Source organism: Pelophylax lessonae (genome assembly GCF_965119305.1).
Source record: "Pelophylax lessonae genome assembly, chromosome: 6".
NCBI lineage: Eukaryota > Metazoa > Chordata > Amphibia > Anura > Ranidae > Pelophylax > Pelophylax lessonae.
The window spans coordinates 204,589,518-204,607,204 of NC_138773.1; the positions used below are offsets into that span (position 1 = coordinate 204,589,518).

General features: G+C 42.3%; 1 protein-coding gene across 4 annotated transcripts in view; it reads left to right on the forward strand.

Moving 5' to 3' along the window:
- PIKFYVE (phosphoinositide kinase, FYVE-type zinc finger containing) overlaps positions 1 to 17,687 on the forward strand; it is a 583,956-nt gene that overhangs the window by 6,338 nt on the left and 559,931 nt on the right. For all 4 annotated transcript variants that reach the window (XR_014225388.1, XM_082260055.1, XM_082260056.1 and 1 more), the window contains exon 2: positions 16,449 to 16,630. Coding sequence is in view for 3 of the 4 variants with exons in the window: in XM_082260055.1 (XP_082116181.1) it covers positions 16,459 to 16,630 (172 nt within the window). In the remaining variant the exon portion in view is untranslated. The remainder of the gene's footprint in view (positions 1 to 16,448; positions 16,631 to 17,687) is intronic.

Below are 17,687 nucleotides of genomic sequence, written 5' to 3' on the forward strand. Positions count from 1 at the left end.
ATCTTTCACAATATACAAAAAAAATGGGCTAACTTTACTGTTTCGTTTTTTTAAATGCAGTGAAATTTAATTTTTCCCCAAAAAAATGGCCTTTGAAAGATCGCTTTGCAAATACCGCGTGACAAAAAATATTGCTATGACCGCCATTTTGTTCTCCAGAGTCCTTACTAAAATATATAATGTTTGGGGATTCTAAGTAATTTTCTAGCAAAAATTACTGATTTTAACTTGTAAACAACATGTGGTTCAAGATTCCCATTGGTGCCAACATTAGCAATGGGCGTGTGCCTTAGCGACTGGTTATGCACAGGCTAACACACAGACATTCACACGAATATCTGCAAAATGGGGGAACTCTGGAAATCTATCTTTTGCCTCCCAGAAGCAACAAAAAAAGTACCAAGACACTTTTCCTTACTAAAGGACAGACCCAGCCTGGGGCTCATCAGTGAAGAGGGAGAAGTTACTGTATGCCTTCCCACCAATCTGCCTTATCCCTTTAGTGATGTGGAAAATACAGAACTGCAAAGTCCAAAGTAATTCTCGTTGCGCCATTCCTGCCAAGAAGACCTTGGTTTTTGACACCATGCAATCTGAGCCTGGAACAACCTTGGCGTCTTCCTCAAAGATCAGATCTCCTCCACCAGGCGAGGGTGTATTACCCGGCAATGGAGAGGTTAGCCCTTTCTGCATGGCTTCTGAAAGCGAGCTCTTAGAAAGTAAAAGTCTGTCTCACAGAGTAATTAACGCTATTTTGAAAAGTCGAAAGAATTCTACCAATTCCATTTATTGTAAAGTTGGGGGAATAAATTCTGAGCACGGAGGAAAGCTAAAAATCAATCCCAGCAATTCCCTGATCAGTTCTGGAATTCCTACAAGATGGGGCAGTTCTCAATTTGGCAGCCAGTACCCTTAAGTTACACGTGACAGCGCTATACTATTTCCTTGAAATACGCCTGGCTGAAATTCCTCCTAATTAAACGATTTTCGAAGGAAAAAGATTCCAAGTAAAAACTAGAGTTCCATCCTGGAATTTAGGAACTGTGCTCAAAGGATTTCAAAAACCTCCTGTGAACGATTGTTCCATCAAGCTGCTTTCTTTTGAAGACCAGTCTTCTGGTAGCCTTATTCTCAGCCAAAAGAATTAGCAAGATCCAAGCTCTGTGTGGCTGAACCATGCTGTTTGATTCTTATGGACAGAATTGTGCTTTTCCTTGATCTGGCTTTTCTTCCCAAGGTTGTCACAGACTTCCATGGATCTCAAGAGATCATTATTCCATCTTCATGGCAACCCCACAAATCAAAAGGAATTGGATCTCAACAGATTGGATCTCAACAGATTGGATGTGAGAAGATGCTTGATGGCAGCATGCATTGAAGGACAAAAGAATGGAGGAAACCCCACAAATTTGTTTATTCAACGAGCCCAAGACGGGCACAAAAGCATCTAAAAATACAATAGCAAGGTGGATGAAATTAGCAAACGAAAGCTACAGAACACAATCACTGGAACCTCCTGGGGGAATCAAAGCCCATTCATCCAGAGCAGTGGCATAGTCTTGGGCAGAAAAAGCAGATGGGGGGGGGGGGGGGCCCCCCCCAGCCAGATCTGCAGAGCAGCCAACTGGTCAAGTTTCCTCACCTTTGCTAAGCACTGTCGGCTGGAACTTCTGTCCAAAGCCTATCAAACCTTCGGTAGGAAGGTCCTGCAAGCAGAAGTCCCGCTCAAAGCAGGTAATTCTAGCCCAGGGGTCTTCAAACTATGGCCCTCCAGTTATTCAGAAACTACAATTCCCATCATGCCTAGTCATGTCTGTGAGTTTTTTTACAATGCCTCATAGGATGTGTAGTTCCGCAACAGCTGGAGGGCCGTAGTTTGAGGATCCCTATTCTAGCCTATCCTCTCGGGTAGCTGTCCTGGAAGATGAATTGGGCAAACAAAGCTATTACCTCATAACTGTATTTCCAGGATTCTTCCAGGACAGCATTAGTTCCCGCCCGATTTTAAATTCTGTATTCAGATGTATTCTCTTTGGCCTGTTGTAGCCTTCGGTAAATTTCTAATACTGAGGTCTGTATGTGTGATGGCCTTTTAACTATTGTGGATCATGTGTTTCCTGTTAGGTGGGAGGAGCTCATCTCTCTCGGGTAGCTGTCCTGGAAGATTCCTGGAAATATCGTTATCAGGTAATAACTTCCGCGTCAACAACTAGAATGGAAGGAGATCAGACGTGTGTCCACTCTCCTCCAGCGGCTAATTAGCCGATCAGATCGCTTTCATGAGAAAGGCAGCCGCTGGCTGAAAAAGATACCGGTGTTCTGGTTGATAGCTTCATTTGCGTACTGCAGTGAGTATATGCGCATTGCATTCTGCAAAGCTTGTTGTGTTGACAGGCAGCACTGCCTAGAAAACGTATTCATTCAAATCAGTGGGGCTGCATGTAAAGCTCTCTGAGGTTTGTTAGAGAACCTTGGTGAACAAACTGCATCATGAAAGCCAAAGAACACACCAGACAGGTCAGGAATAAAGTTGTGGAAAAGTTTTAAAGCGGAGTTAGGTTATAAAAAAAAAAAAAAAAGAGAGAAAAAAATATTCCCAGCTTTGAACATCTCATGGAGCACTGTTCAGTCAGTCATCCGAAAATGGTAGGGTTGCAGTTGTGCCATACTCTATCCAAGACCAGACCGTCCACCTAAACTGACAGGCTGGGCAAGGAGAGCATTTATCAGACAAGCAGCCAAGAGGCCCATGGAGGAGCTGCAGAGATCTACAGCTCAGGTGGGAGAATCTGTCCACAAGACAACTATTAGTCGTGCACTCCACAAAGCTGGCCTTTATGGAAGAGTGGCAAGAAGCAAGCCATTGTTTGAAAGCTAAATAAGAAGTGCAGTTTGCGATAATCCATGTGGGGGACACAGCAAACGTGGGAGAAGGTGCTCTGGCCAGATGATGGCAAAAGATGATCCCAAAATTGAACTTTTTGGCCTAAAAGCAAAACTCTATTTGTGACCGGAACACTGCACATCATCACCCTGAACCCCACATCCCCACCGTAAAAACATGGTGGTGGCAGCATCATGTTGTGGGGATGCTTTTCTTCAGCAGGGAAGCTGGTCCGAGTTGATGGGAAGATGGATGGAGCCAAATACAGGGCAATCTTAGAAGTAAACCTGTTAGAGTCTGCGAAAGACTTGACTGGGGCTGAGGTTCACCTTCCAGCAGGAAAACGACCCTAAACATACAGCCAGAGCTACTATGGAATGGTTTAGATCAGTGGTCCTCAACTCTGGTCCTCAGGGCCCACTAACAGGCCAGATTTTAGGTATTACCTTGGGGAGATGCAGACTAGAATACTGCAATCATTGAGCAGCAAATTGTATCACCTGGGATGTATTTCAGTTATCTTGCAAACCTGGCCTGCTAGTGTGCCCTGAGGACCAGGGTTGAGGACCAGGGGTTTAGATTAAAGCATATTCATGTGTTACAATTGTCCAGACCTAAATCAAATTGAGACTCTGTGGCAAGACTTGAAAATTGCTGTTCAGACGCTCCCCATCCAATTTGACTAGAAATGGGTTGAACACGCCCCTGTTCGTTTTGCAGCAGAACTTCAGAACAGGGGAGATGTTCTAACCCGAACGGCAAACCCTATTGAAATCTATGGGAGCTGAACAGGCAAAATCAAATGCCCATTTTGAAGGCTTGTATGCAAGTAATTTGCCATAAGTGATATGGGGGTCTGGGTACTGCCCGGGGGGACATGTTCAGTATCTCACAAAAGTGAGTACACCCCTCACATTTTTGTAAATATTTTATATCTTTTCTTGTAAATATTTTATATATTTTTTTCATGTGACAACACTGAAGAAATTACATTAAGTCCCGGTTCACACTTGTGCGATGCGGGAAGGCTGCGAATTCGCAGCCTGTTCCCGCATCGCAAACGCACATCTGGCAGTTCACACTGCCATATGCGGTAAGCAGGGGGTGTCAATTAAATGTTACGACACCCCCAGTTTGATCGCATATCGCAGTGCGATCTGACAGTTCGCACAGGATTGGAATTGTGAACCACTGTGCGATCCGATCCTGATGCGGCTGGAAAAAAGGGTCCTGTGCGTCTTTTGTGCGGGTGCAGTGCGAATTTCAGCCATACAAAGTGTATGGCTGAATTCGCATCCGCACATCCGATCGCATGTAATGAAGGAGCAGTGCGCTCCGAATTGCATGCAATCGCCACACTCGCAAGAGTGTGAACCGGCCCTTAGCTACAATGTAAATTAGTGAGGTGTACAGCTTGTATAACAGTGTAAATTTGCTGTCCCCCTCCAAAATAACTCAACACCCAGCCATTAATGTCTAAACCACTGGCAACAAAAGGGAGTGACAAAATACGTTTCCCCTGCGCTACGGAAATAGAAAACACTTAATTGCAGCTGTTCATCACCTTGTGATCTCTATATAAAACACCAACACAGCACAATACAGTAAAAAAACTTACTCTAAATGTGAATAGTACCTAGATGGATGGAAGTGCAATAGAGGACATATTGCAAAAATATTCCCAAAAAAAACTAAAATACAAACTGAAAATGTATATTAAGCATGTGTATAGTAAAATACTATTATGTAAAACGTGCCAAAAGGTACGATTTCCAAAGGAAAATTATTTAATCCAATCAAAAACAGTCCAAATCGGCATGTGTCCAGTAAAAGAATCTATAACCTGCTCCGTGCTCTCTTCTTAATAGAAATTGTGCCAATCTGTGCTTTTTCATGCAATTCGTGATGGTGCACCCCCAATTGTAAATGCACTTACCAGACTGTGTGGACCCCTTAGCAGTATTGCATGTGGGTCACTCAAGTTTGGGCCTGGTAAGGATAAAGCACTTTATTTCTTTGTTGGTTCCCCAGGGACAGAAAGGTATTGGAATTGGTATGGATACCCCCAATGGATGTCACTCAAGGCAAGGGAAGGAAAGAAAAAGAGAGAGAATCTCCATAGCGTAATACGTTTTAAATGTTTTAATGAAAGATGCAGAGTAACACAATAAAACAGGCTTAAGATCGCTTGTAGTATTTGGCCATCAGGCAAGGCTGTATGTTCCAAAGCCTTCTGGATCATGTGTGAACGCTCGGGGGTGCGCACTTCCCTGTTTGTGTTCCAACCGGAACCGGAAATTACGTTACTGGTACTGCTGTCAGCCGGAAATTGCGCCAACGAGTTTTGCCCCTCTCGGTGGGCATTTTCACAGACTTATCTCCGGCTTACCAGTATGGGGCTATTTATAGCCAGAACAAATTTCCTGTTGGGTGTACTTGGCTTCGCCTATACCCAAGGAATGGATATTTCCTGTGACAATCGTGTGTGTATGTATATCTGTGTGTGTGTGTGTATATGTGTGTGTGTGTATATATATATATATATATATATATATATATATATATATATATATATATATATATATATATATATATATATATATATATATATATATATATATATATATATTATACAGTGGGTACGGAAAGTATTCAGACCCCCTTAAATTTTTCACTCTTTGTTATATTGCAGCCATTTGCTAAAATCATTTAAGTTCATTCTTCTTCCTCATGAATGTACACATAGCACCCCATACTGACAGAAAAACACAGAATTGTTGAAATTGTTGCAGATTTATTAAAAAAGAAAAACTGAAATATCACATGGTCCTAAGTATTCAGACCCTTTGCTGTGACACTCATATATTTAACTCCGGTGCTTTCCATTTCTTCTGATCATCCTTGAGATGGTTCTACACCTTCATTTGAGTCCAGCTGTGTTTGATTATACTGATTGGACTTGATTAGGAAAGCCACACACCTGTCTATATAAGACCTTCCAGATCACAATGCATGTCAGAGCAAATGAGAATCATGAGGTCAAAGGAACTGCCTGAAGAGCTCAGAGACAGAATTGTTGCAAGGCACAGATCTGGCCAAGGTTACAAAAATTTCTGCTGCACTTAAGGTTCCTAAGAGCACAGTGGCCTCCATAATCCTCAAATGGAAGACGTTTGGGACGACCAGAACCCTTGCTAGAGCTGGCCGTCCGGCCAAACTGAGCTATCGGGGGAGAAGAGCCTTGGTGAGAGAGGTAAAGAAGAACCCAAAGATCACTGTGGCTGAGCTCCAGAGATGCAGTCAGGAGATGGGAGAAAGTTGTAGAAAGTCAACCATCACTGCAGCCCTCCACCAGTCGGGGCTTTATGGCAGAGTGGCCCGACGGAAGCCTCTCCTCAGTGTAAGACACATGAAAGCCCGCATGGAGTTTGCTAAAAAACACCTGAAGGACTCCAAGATGGTGAGAAATAAGATTCTATGGTCTGATGAGACCAAAATAGAACTTTTTGGCCTTAATTCTAAGCGGTATGTGTGGAGAAAACCAGGCACTGCTCATCACCTGTCCAATACAGTCCCAACAGTGAAGCATGGTGGTGGCAGCATCATGCTGTGGGGGTGTTTTTCAGCTGCAGGGACAGGACGACTGGTTGCAATCGAGGGAAAGATGAATGCGGCCAAGTACAGGGATATCCTGGACAAAAACCTTCTCCAGAGTGCTCTGGACCTCAGACTGGGCCGAAGGTTTACCTTCCAACAACTCCGTGACTGTTCTTGAATGGCCCAGCCAGAGCCCTGACTTAAACCCAATTGAGCATCTCTGGAGAGACCTAAAAATGGCTGTCCACCAACGTTTTACCATCCAACCTGACAGAACTGGAGAGGATCTGCAAGGAGGAATGGCAGAGGATCCCCAAATCCAGGTGTGAAAGACTTGTTGCATCTTTCCCAAAAAGACTCCTGGCTGTATTAGATCAAAAGGGGGCTTCTACTAAATACTGAGCAAAGGGTCTGAATACTTAGGACCATGTGATATTTCAGTTTTTCTTTTTTAATAAATCCGCAACAATGTCAACAATTCTGTGTTTTTCTGTCAGTATGGGGTGCTATGTGTACATTCATGAGGAAGAAGAATGAACTTTTAGTTAATTTTAGCAAATGGCTGCAATATAACAAAGAGTGAAAAATTTAAGGGGGTCTGAATACTTTCCGTTCCCACTGTGTGTGTGTGTGTGTGTGTGTGTGTGTGTGTGTGTGTGTGTGTGTGTGTGTGTGTGTGTGTGTATGTCTGTATGTATGTAATATAATAAATATATATATATATATATATATATATATATATATATATATATATATATATATATATATATATATATATATATATATATATATATATATATATATATATATATATATATATATATATAATATATCTCACAGCTGCAAGAAAAAGTATGTGAACCCTTTGGAATGATATGGATTTCTGCACAAATTGGCCATAAAATGTGATCTGATCATCATCTAAGTCACAACAATAGACAATCAGTCTGCTTAAACTAATAACACACAAAGAATGAAATGTTGCCATGTTTTTATTGAACACACCATGTAAACATTCACAGTGCAGGTGGAAAAAGTATGTGAACCCTTGGATTTAATAACTGGTTGAACCTCCTTTGGCAGCAATAACTTTAACCAAACATTTCCTGTAGTTGCAGATCAGACGTGCACAACGGTCAGGAGTAATTCTTGACCATTCCTTTTTACAGAACTGTTTCAGTTCAGCAATATTCTTGGGATGTCTGGTGTGAATCACTTTCTTGAGGTCATGCCACAGCATCTCAATCGGGTTGATGTCAGGACTCTGACTGGGCCACTTCAGAAGGCGTATTTTCTTCTGTTTAAGCCATTCTTTTGTTGATTTACTTCTATGCTTTGGGTCATTGTCCTGTTGCAACACTCATCTTCTGTTGAGCTTCAGCTGGTAGACAGATGGCCTTAAGTTCTCCTGCAAAATGTCTTGATAAACTTGGGAATTCATTTTTCCTTCGATGATAGCAATCCGTCCAGGATCTGACGCAGCAAAGCAGCCCCAAACCATAATGCCCCCACCACCATACTTCACAGTTGGGATGAGGTTTTGATGTTGGTGTGCTGTACCTTTTTTTCGCCGCACATAGTGTTGTGTGTTTGAAGCGGGGAGTGAAGACAGAATCGGGGGAGAACTGAGGGGGAAAAAGGAAGATTATAGACTTCCTTCTTCCTCGTTCAGACCCCCAACACAGTAATCATGTCCCCCTGCCATATTTATGTGTGTGTGTGTGTGTGTGTGTGTGTGTGTGTGTGTGTGTGTGTATGTATATATATACACACACACACACACACACACACACACACACACACACACACACACACACACACACACACACACACACACACACACACACACACACACACACACACACACATATATATATATATATATATATATATATATATATATATATATATATATATATATATATATATATATATATATTTAGTGTGTGTGTATATAATTTATGTAAGGGGACTATTATTTATTAACATTAGTGGGGATCGTGTATTCAGCAGTGATAATTTTATCACTGCTTGTTAAAGCGCGCCAGGATTTTCATACTAATGTAATCTCGCTTTGTCTCACGAGATTACAGGCGCCCCATTCACTTGTATAGAGATCTCAGCCATTCGCAGAGGAAACAGTTCTCCTCTGATCACCCTGGGAGAACTGAAGTTCTCCGCTTCATAAAAAGGGTGCCAGATGTGATCATTTTCCCCGCAGAACTGCAGAGAAGCTAACAGAGAAGAAAATTCACCCGTTCATAAAAGTACACCTATATCTAAAAACATTTCACATAAAATAAAAAAACCTCATCTCTTATATTTCGGTTTGTATTATTATAGTTTTTTGGGGAATATATTTGCAATATGTCCTCTATTGTACTTCCATCTAGGTTCTATTCACATTTTTTAGAGTTTTTTTTTTTTTTTTTTCTCACTGTATTGCGCTGTGTTTGATGTTTTATATAGTGGACAAAAGGGAGTACACCCCTAGGTGAAAGTGTTCAAATTGGGCCCGATTTAGCCATTTTCCCTCCCCGGTGTCATGTGACTCGTTAGTGTTACAAGGTCGCAGGTGTGTTAAATTTGGTGTGATCGCTCTTAGGCCCCTTTCACACTTATGCGACGTGATTTTACCGCGATTTTGCGGCACGATTTTTGACGCGCTTTTGAAAGCTATGGCTCAAAACGCAATCAAATCGTGGCAAAGTAGTGCAGGAACTACTTTGAAGTCGGTGCGACTTCAAAACGCACTGATATGAATGGGGCTCATTGAAAATAATGGAAAATGACTTGTCATGCGATTTTACGGTCCAAAATCGCGGGACAAGTCGCACTAGTGTGAAAGGGGCCTTATGCTCTCCTACTGGTCACTGGAAGTTCAACATGGCACTTCCATGAGCAGAACTCTGAGGATCTGGAGAAAAAGAATTACTGCTCTACATAAAGATGGCCTAGGCCAGGAGTCATCAAACTATGGCCCTCCAGTACAATTCCCATCATGCCTAGTCATGTCTGTGAATGTCAGAGTTTTACAATGCCTCATGGGATGTGTAGTTCCGCAACAGCTGGAGGGCCGTTGTTTGAGGATCGCTGGCCTAGGCTATAAGAAGATTGCCAGACCCTGAAACTGAGCAGCAGCATGATGGCCAAGACCATACAGCGGTTTAACAGGACAGGTTACACTCGGCATGCTTTGCCATGGTCAACCAAAGAACTTGAGTGCACATGCTCAACATCATATACAGAGGTTGTCTTTGGGAAATAGACGTATGAGTGCTGCCAGCATTGCTGCAAAGGTTAAAGAGGTGGGGCGGGGGTAGTCAGCCTGTCAGTGCTCAGACCATACGCCGCACACTGCATCAAATTGGTCTGCATGGCTGTCTTCCCAGAAGGAAGCCTCTTCTAAAGATGCACAAGAAAGCCCACAAACAGTTTGCTGAAGACAAGCAGACTAAGGACATGGATTACTGGAACCATGTCCTGTGGTCTGATGGGAGCAAGATAAACGTATTTAGTTCAGATGGTGTCAAGCGTGTGTGGCGGTCACCAGGTGAGGAGTACAAAGACAAGTGTGTCTTGCCTACAGTCAAGCATGGTGGTGGGAGTGTCATGGTCTGGGGATGCACGAGTGCTGCCAGCACTGGGGAGCTACAGTTCATTGAGGGGACCATGAATGCCAACATGTACTGTGACATACTGAAGCAGAGCATGATTTCCCCCTCCCTTCGGAGACTGGACCACAGGCCAGTATACCAACATAAGGACCTGAAACGCATCTCCAAGACTACCACTGCCTTGCGAAAGAAGTTGAGGCTAAAGGTGCTGGACTCTCCAAGCATGCCTCCAGACCTAAACCCTATTGAGCATCTGTGGGGCATCCTCAAACAGAAGGTGGAGGAGCGCAAGGTCTCTAACATCCACCAGCTCCGTGATGTCGTCATGGAGGAGTGGAAGAGGACTCCAGTGGCAACCTGTGAAGCTATGGTGAGCTCCATGCCCAAAAGGGCTAAGGCAGTTCTAGAAAATAATGGTGGCCATACAATATTACAGTTTAGGCCCAATTTGGACATTTTCACTTTGGGGTGTACTCACTTTTGTTGCCAGCAGTTTAGACGTTAATGGCTGTGTTGAGTTTTTTTGAGGGGACTTCAAATTTACACTGTTATACAAGCTGTACACTCACTACTTTACGTTTGTAGTGCATTTTTATTCAAAAACATATTTTTTTCTTTTTTTATACATTAGTGCAGTATGAGCCTCTCTAATTGCTTTATATATTGTCTGTTGTGACTAATGCCCCATACACATGTGCAGATTATCTGCAGACTTTTGTCTGCAGACTTACCAAAACCATATATTATGAGGTCAAACCTAAACACTTTCAATTTGTATGCAATCCGGCAGGCCCTTGCACTACATAGAAAAGGTAAGTCTGCAGACAATCTGCACGTGTGTATGGGGCATAAGAGTAAGGACACACAAGCCTGATTTTGTTTCCTGAAGCCAGCTGACCATTGATTACAAATGAGGATTTACTCAAATGCATATGATCCCCTTGGAGGGATAATTTCTTCTGGTAAGCAGCTCATCATATACAGATACCACGGGGATAATACTCTTCATGTGGAAATAATCTATCACGAGCATTTGGTTGGAACTGCATGTGGGAAGTTGGACTCAGTTCTATTTTTCAATTTTTTTTTTCATATGTGGAACATTGTTATACTTTTTTCTTAATCGCCTTGTCCTGGAGGATACATTTTGTTTTACGTTTTGTGTGTATTTAATTTTTTTTTTTTTTTTAATTCATTTGTAGAACACATTACAGATCACTTATCTAGTGTCAGTAGAGACGTACATCTCCCTGTTTAGTTTTTGTGACAGTCAATTTACAGCGCACCTTATTTATTACATATAATAAAGTGTGAGTTGTCTTATTACGTGTATTACAGCCTCATGAATTTCTATGAGCCTGGCATACATCAGTAGGAGTGACCAGTGTCAGCTGACACTCCCTCTCTGAAGGCATGAAGTGGGGATTTGTCTGTATGATTGATCAGTGTCACATGCTTCAAAGCTCTGCACTTCCTCTAATAGGTTCTCTGTAAAAAGCAGACTTCCTACAAAAGGGACTAGACAAATGCACACTGCCATATTCCTGGCGATGTGATGTGTTTCTGCTGCAAGGGTTAAACAACCCGAATCAACAAATCTTTCCTCTGTACTCTAGCATGTACCCGCACTCTAGCATGCAGCCGAATTTCTTTTTACCTTACAGGTAAGTTAAGACTGTATTGTCATTCACTGCTTCTGTAGTTTACATGAACCTAAAATTTTAAGCCTAAAGGATCAGTCCACCTTTTTGCAGGAAAAAAAAATGCCTTTACAAACCAGAAAAAAAGTGTATGTGTGTGTGTGTAATATATATATTATTTTTGTTTCCCCCTGGAGCCTGGAAAGCATTGCACCTACAATCAGCATATCGCAGGTGCCATACAGTACCTTCTGCAGACCTGTCAGTGTATATCTGTCTTTTCCTACCTCTTACAGGCAGGCAGATGCACATTAACAGGAAGAATGAATGAACTACCAAAGCGCCTAATGGCACTTTTCCTACGGCAAGTACCGGATTAGCCCGGTTTGCTTTTCCACTGGTGGTACCGCATGGTACGGTGTTGGAACGGTTCGGTACGGTTTGGTATGGTTTGCATTTCCACTAAAGTAGTACTAAAGTTAAGTGGGTGGGATAACAAAGATTCTCTGACCAACCTGGGCTAGTAGTGACTGCATGCAAAGGTTTGTGGGATATGGTACCTCCTTGGAACCACAATCAAGGTGGTACTGTTTTAGAGAGCCGTACTGTTTGGTTCCATGTAGAGGAAAAGCGCCGCCGTACCGTACCGAACCGTTCCTACACCGTACCATGCGGTACCAGCAGTGGAAAAGAACAAAAGCAAGCCGAACCGTTCGGTTCCATGCAGTGGAAAAGCCCCATAACAGTGCCATGGTAGTTCATTGAAACTTCTTCCCGCCTGGCCATGTTATTTTCAAACCATGACAGCAAGTGCCCAGAGAAGATGCCTGCCTGTCACTGAGGGGTGTAGCTGCAGCTGCTGAAACGTGTTACACATTCCACCCTAAATACGGATGAAGCATAAAACATGTTTCAAAAGTTGATCCTTATAAAAAAAAAAAAAAACATTGACAGCGTTCTTTTGTATTTGTAAGAGAAAGCTGGGAGCAGCAGAAGGAAATATGGCCAATCTTAAGTTTCTGTTTTTCTTTTTCAGGGATCATAGGACAGAAAAAGACGACTAATATTGTTGATTGGTTTAACCACTTGCCGACAGCCGCAAGTACATATACTGCGGCGGTCAGCCCCGGCCAGGCAGAGTGATGTGTATATATACGTCACTAGCCCGTGACCGGCTTGTGAGCCAATTGCGGGCGAGCGCGCACCCGCCGCGGCTCGTTCACTGAGGAGTCCGCGCGTGTGACCGGCGGCCCCATGTCCGCCGGTCACACTGCGATCGTCGGTAGAGAGGGAGAAAGGCGGGCGGCTTATGTAAACAAGCCGCCTGTCATTCTCCCCTGTGTAAAAATGGAGATCAGACGGTTCTACTATGTAGAACCGTTGATCTCTGTTTTTACAATAGTAGACATGTCCAATCACAGTTAGAAGCATGCCCCTAGGACACACTTAACCCCTCCCTCTTCTATACAGTTAACCCCTTCCCTGCCAGTGTCAATTTTACAGTAACAGTGCATATGTATAGCACTGATTACTGCAGTAATGTCACTGGTAACCCCAAAAGTGTCAAAAATGTCAGTCAAGGGTCCGATCTGTCCGCCGCAATGACGCAGTCCCGCAAAAAAAATCGCAGATCGCCGCCATTACTCGTTAAAAAAAAAAAACACCAAAAATGACAAAAATCTTTCCCTATGTTAGTAAAGGTGATAACTTTTGCGCAAACCAATCAAAATACGCTTTTTTGCGTTTTTTTTTTTTTTTTTTTTTTCCCCCCAAACATATGTAGCATAAAACAAATTGCCCGAAAATGTTAAAAAATAGATTTTTTAAATTTTTTTTTTTTTTTTTTTTTTTTGGGGAATTTCATATTAAATCTGTTTGTGGGGAAAAAAAGGACGTGAAATTCGTTTAGGTACAGCGTCGCACGACCGCGCAGTTGTCCGTTAAAGTCACGCAGTAAAAAGTTGCAAAAAAACCCCACGTCAGGAAGGGGGTAAAATCTTCCGGGGCTTAAGTGGTTAATATGTATGTAACTTCTCTCAAAACTATTCCGGTTTTGCGTGCTTGCTTGCAACCTGTTTCGCATACTGATTTCTCAGTATGGACATGGATAGAAATCCAAATATAAATTCTGTGAATTTTCACACAATTTCTCATAACATTTGTTCAAATGATTTTGTTTGTTTTTAACATTTGATTTTAAAATCAGCTTTACCAAACCAAAACCATACACACTGTTGGAAGTTTGTTAATTCGAGAAATTTTCCATCCTGCTCCTTAGTTTTCGATCGCAGTGACAAAATTTGAACTTCGATTTTTAACCACTGATTAGGAAAAACAATTCAATTGTTCAATTAAGCTTTGGCAATAAAACCTGAAAGCTGATTGGTTTCTATGCACAGCTGCACCAAAATTTGCACTCCAGTTTTAGTAAGGTAGAAGCTTAGGGGTATCTTCTTAAGCGAGCTGATACCCTTTTATTTTGTTTTTGGAGGAGGGGGTGTCACTTAGGGAGTCACAGATTAAAGATGACTGTTGGTGGCCACCCAAAGTTAAAATGAGCATTCAAACTGGAGTTGATTGTGAAGATGCACTATTAGGGGGGCACCGATCCGACTTTTCTGGTCCCGATACCGATGTCTGGCTTTGTGTATCTGCCGATTACCGATCCGGAACTATTGTTTTGTTATAACAATTGTGCATTCAAAATCTAAAATATGTAATCAAACTCAAAATTAAAAAGAATAAAATGTAGCCACAAGAAAAAAACAAAACATTTTTATTGCTTGAACATATCAAACAGTAAATATAAAATGCAAAATCCTGCAAACAGGAATTTAAAATGCAACATACAACATATCAGCTGAACCTGATATATATACATTTACAGCAATAAGGGTACTTGCAAGAGATTTGCTTGTACTGTGTCTGTCTGTCTGGCTGAGCCCAGGAAGCATGCGGCTGCAGTACAGAGCAAAGCCTCTGCTTCCTGTATATGGCTCCTCCATTCACAGGTGGAGTGCATCTGATATCACTCTGCCTGTGAGCCGGACCTATACAGGAAGTAGCGGCTTCGTGCAAGTAAGTGACGGCTGAGTCAGGGCTCAGCAGACACCGCGGTAGGTTCTGCTGCGACGAAACCGGATAGGCCCGTGGACCTGTTTAAATTTACCGAACCCCCCCCCCTGATCCAGCTATTTTGGCAGTATCGAGGCTGATATCCGATCCTAATGTCGGATCGGTGCACGGCTATACACTATATTACCAACCCTATTGGGCCGCCTACCTTTACTCGCACATGAACTTATTGGCATCCCAGTCTTAATCTGTAGGGTTCAATATTGAGTTTGCAGCTATAACCGCTTCAACTCTTCTGGGAAGGCTGTCCACAAGGTTTAGGAGTGTGTCTATAGGAATATTTTAACCATTCTTCCAGAAGCGCATTTGGGAGGTCAAGCACTGATGTGCTCTAATTCATCCCAAAGGTGTTCTATCTAATTGAGGTCAGGACTCTGTGCAGGCCAGTCAAGTACCCCCACCCCAAACTTGCTCATACATGTCTTTATAGACCTTGCTTTGTGCATTGGTGCCCAGTCATGTTGGAACAGGATGGACTTTATGGACCTTACAGAAAATTGCTGACCGGTAGAAGCATTTTATGATCGTGACGAAATGCAGTGGAGGAGATTTACTAAAACTGGTGTGCTCAAAATCTTGTGCAGCTATGCATGATAACCAATCCGCTTCTAATGATAGCCATACACTATACGAAAAATTGTTCAAACTAATTTTTGAAAAATGAACACTTCGCTGTTGGCTCAAACAATTGTGCCATCCTGTCATGACCGATAAATTGTTCAATGAACATAAATAAATCCACTTTTTGTTTGTTTTATTTTTTTCATATATACCTACTGCGAACTGTTTGAACGAGAAACGCAATAACCTTTCAATTTATCATTAATTCGGCAGAAAACTTCCAAACTTTGTGCTTTATTTTTTTTTCGGCTCAAAAACGTTACCTATTCTGTATATATTTTTGTGCCTCATTCCATTTCAGACTATGACTCCTAAATGTTGTGACGCGGTGATCTTTATTTCTGAAATGTACTACAGCACTGAACTTCTCCTTTTTTTTTTTTTTTGAAAAGGTTTATTCTTACATTCTGAACATATATTTGGTTCTAATCAGGCCTAGAAAATGCAGTATTTTCCCTTCTTTGTTGATAAATGCATATGTTTGCAGAGCTCAGTAGCTCAAGTTGCATTTTATTCAGAATGAAATGGAGCATTCATGAATCCCCCCCCCCCCCATGTTCATTCTATTACTAATAGTTTTTATGAGAGAGGTGAGCTTAAAGGTAATCCACATCTGTTGTGCTTTGGAAAACTCACAATGCTTTTTGACCTTTAATTATTTTTTTTTTTTTTTAAATTAAACATGGATATAATGTTCCTTTAAACAATAAACGTGTTGACCTCCCAAATATTTGTAGTTTCCCCTTAAGGCTACGGGCTAGATGTGCCATGAAATTCAGTAATTTTGCCCCTTTTTAAATAAGACACAGCCTGAGATTTAGGGATGTTTTTACACCTTACAGCGGTTCAGACTTAATGGACCACCCCCAAGACATTGGCACCATAGCTTACTTAAATAAGTACAGCTCAATTATAAACTTCAGATGAATATTCTGCCGTTTTTTTTGTTTTTAGGTCTCATGAGATGGCCACAGATGACAAGTCTTCACCCACGCTGGAATCTGCCAGCGAGCTTTCCAGGTCTCCAAGTAGTCCATCCCATCTTACTCATTTTAAACCTTTGACTCCTGATCAAGATGAGCCACCCTTCAAATCTGCCTACAGTTCTTTTGTAAATTTGTTCCGTTTTAGCAAAGGTAAGGTTTTTAATGAGTACATAATATGCACTTTATCTCTGATTTCTGCGTTACTAGCAGGATAACCTCAGTTAAAGGGTACGTTCTGTGAAGCATGGTCAATGGATGGGGAGAGTTGAGCTTGTTGAAGAAACCTTAGAAAGAAAAGTATGGAGTTTGGGGGGACATTTTATACATGCCTAGCTGGATGCAGCATCGGACTGATGCTGCATCTGTCACCTGCCGGCTCAGCACTAAGGACTTGCCTATCACTATTTGCTCTGTTCTCTGGTCCGCTCTGTGCAGACTGACTGTCAGTCATGGGCTCCCTGCTCTGCTCCTCCCAGTGCTCACTGGAGCGCTAAGCTGTGGAGGGGTTGGGATCGGCTGGCTCAAGCTCTGTGTCTCACTGAGAGGCTGAGCTGCTTTCCGGTCAAGGTATCTGGGTGGATTCTGACTGTATAGTCGGGATCAATCTAGGGCAGGGATGGTGAACCCTGGTACCCAAGATGTTTTGGAACTACATCTCCCATGATGCTCATGCACTCTGCAGTGTAGGTGAGAATCATGGGAAATATAGTTTCAAAACATCTGGGGTGCCAAGGTTTGCCATCACTGATCTAGGGCCTGGACTGGCTGTTACGTAAGCTGACAGCGGACTTGAGCCCGCTGTCGGCTGTAAACGGATCATAGGAGTGCAGAACTTGCTGCACTCCTGTGAGTCATAGCAGAAGTAGGTTCCAGATTGCTTTAGCTGTACTTCAACTTCTCTGGTATATTTCCTACAAACTGTTTTTAAAGGCTAAGCTCACCTTTTAGAACCTAATACTTGTTACACCTGTATTTAGGGTGCAACATCGGTGCAGTTATGTGGGTATTCTCCTGGACAACCATGGCTTTCATTCAGAGACCTGTGAATGCGTAAACTACAGACACTGCTGGTCTGTGTACACGAATCCTTAGTGAAAAAACCTGTTCTCTTCCCTGTTTTATTGCCTATTTGTGTGGATCCATGGGCTTGTGCCCCCTCTGATCAGCTGTTCTATGCGAGTTTTGAGGCCACTGGAAGTAAAACACA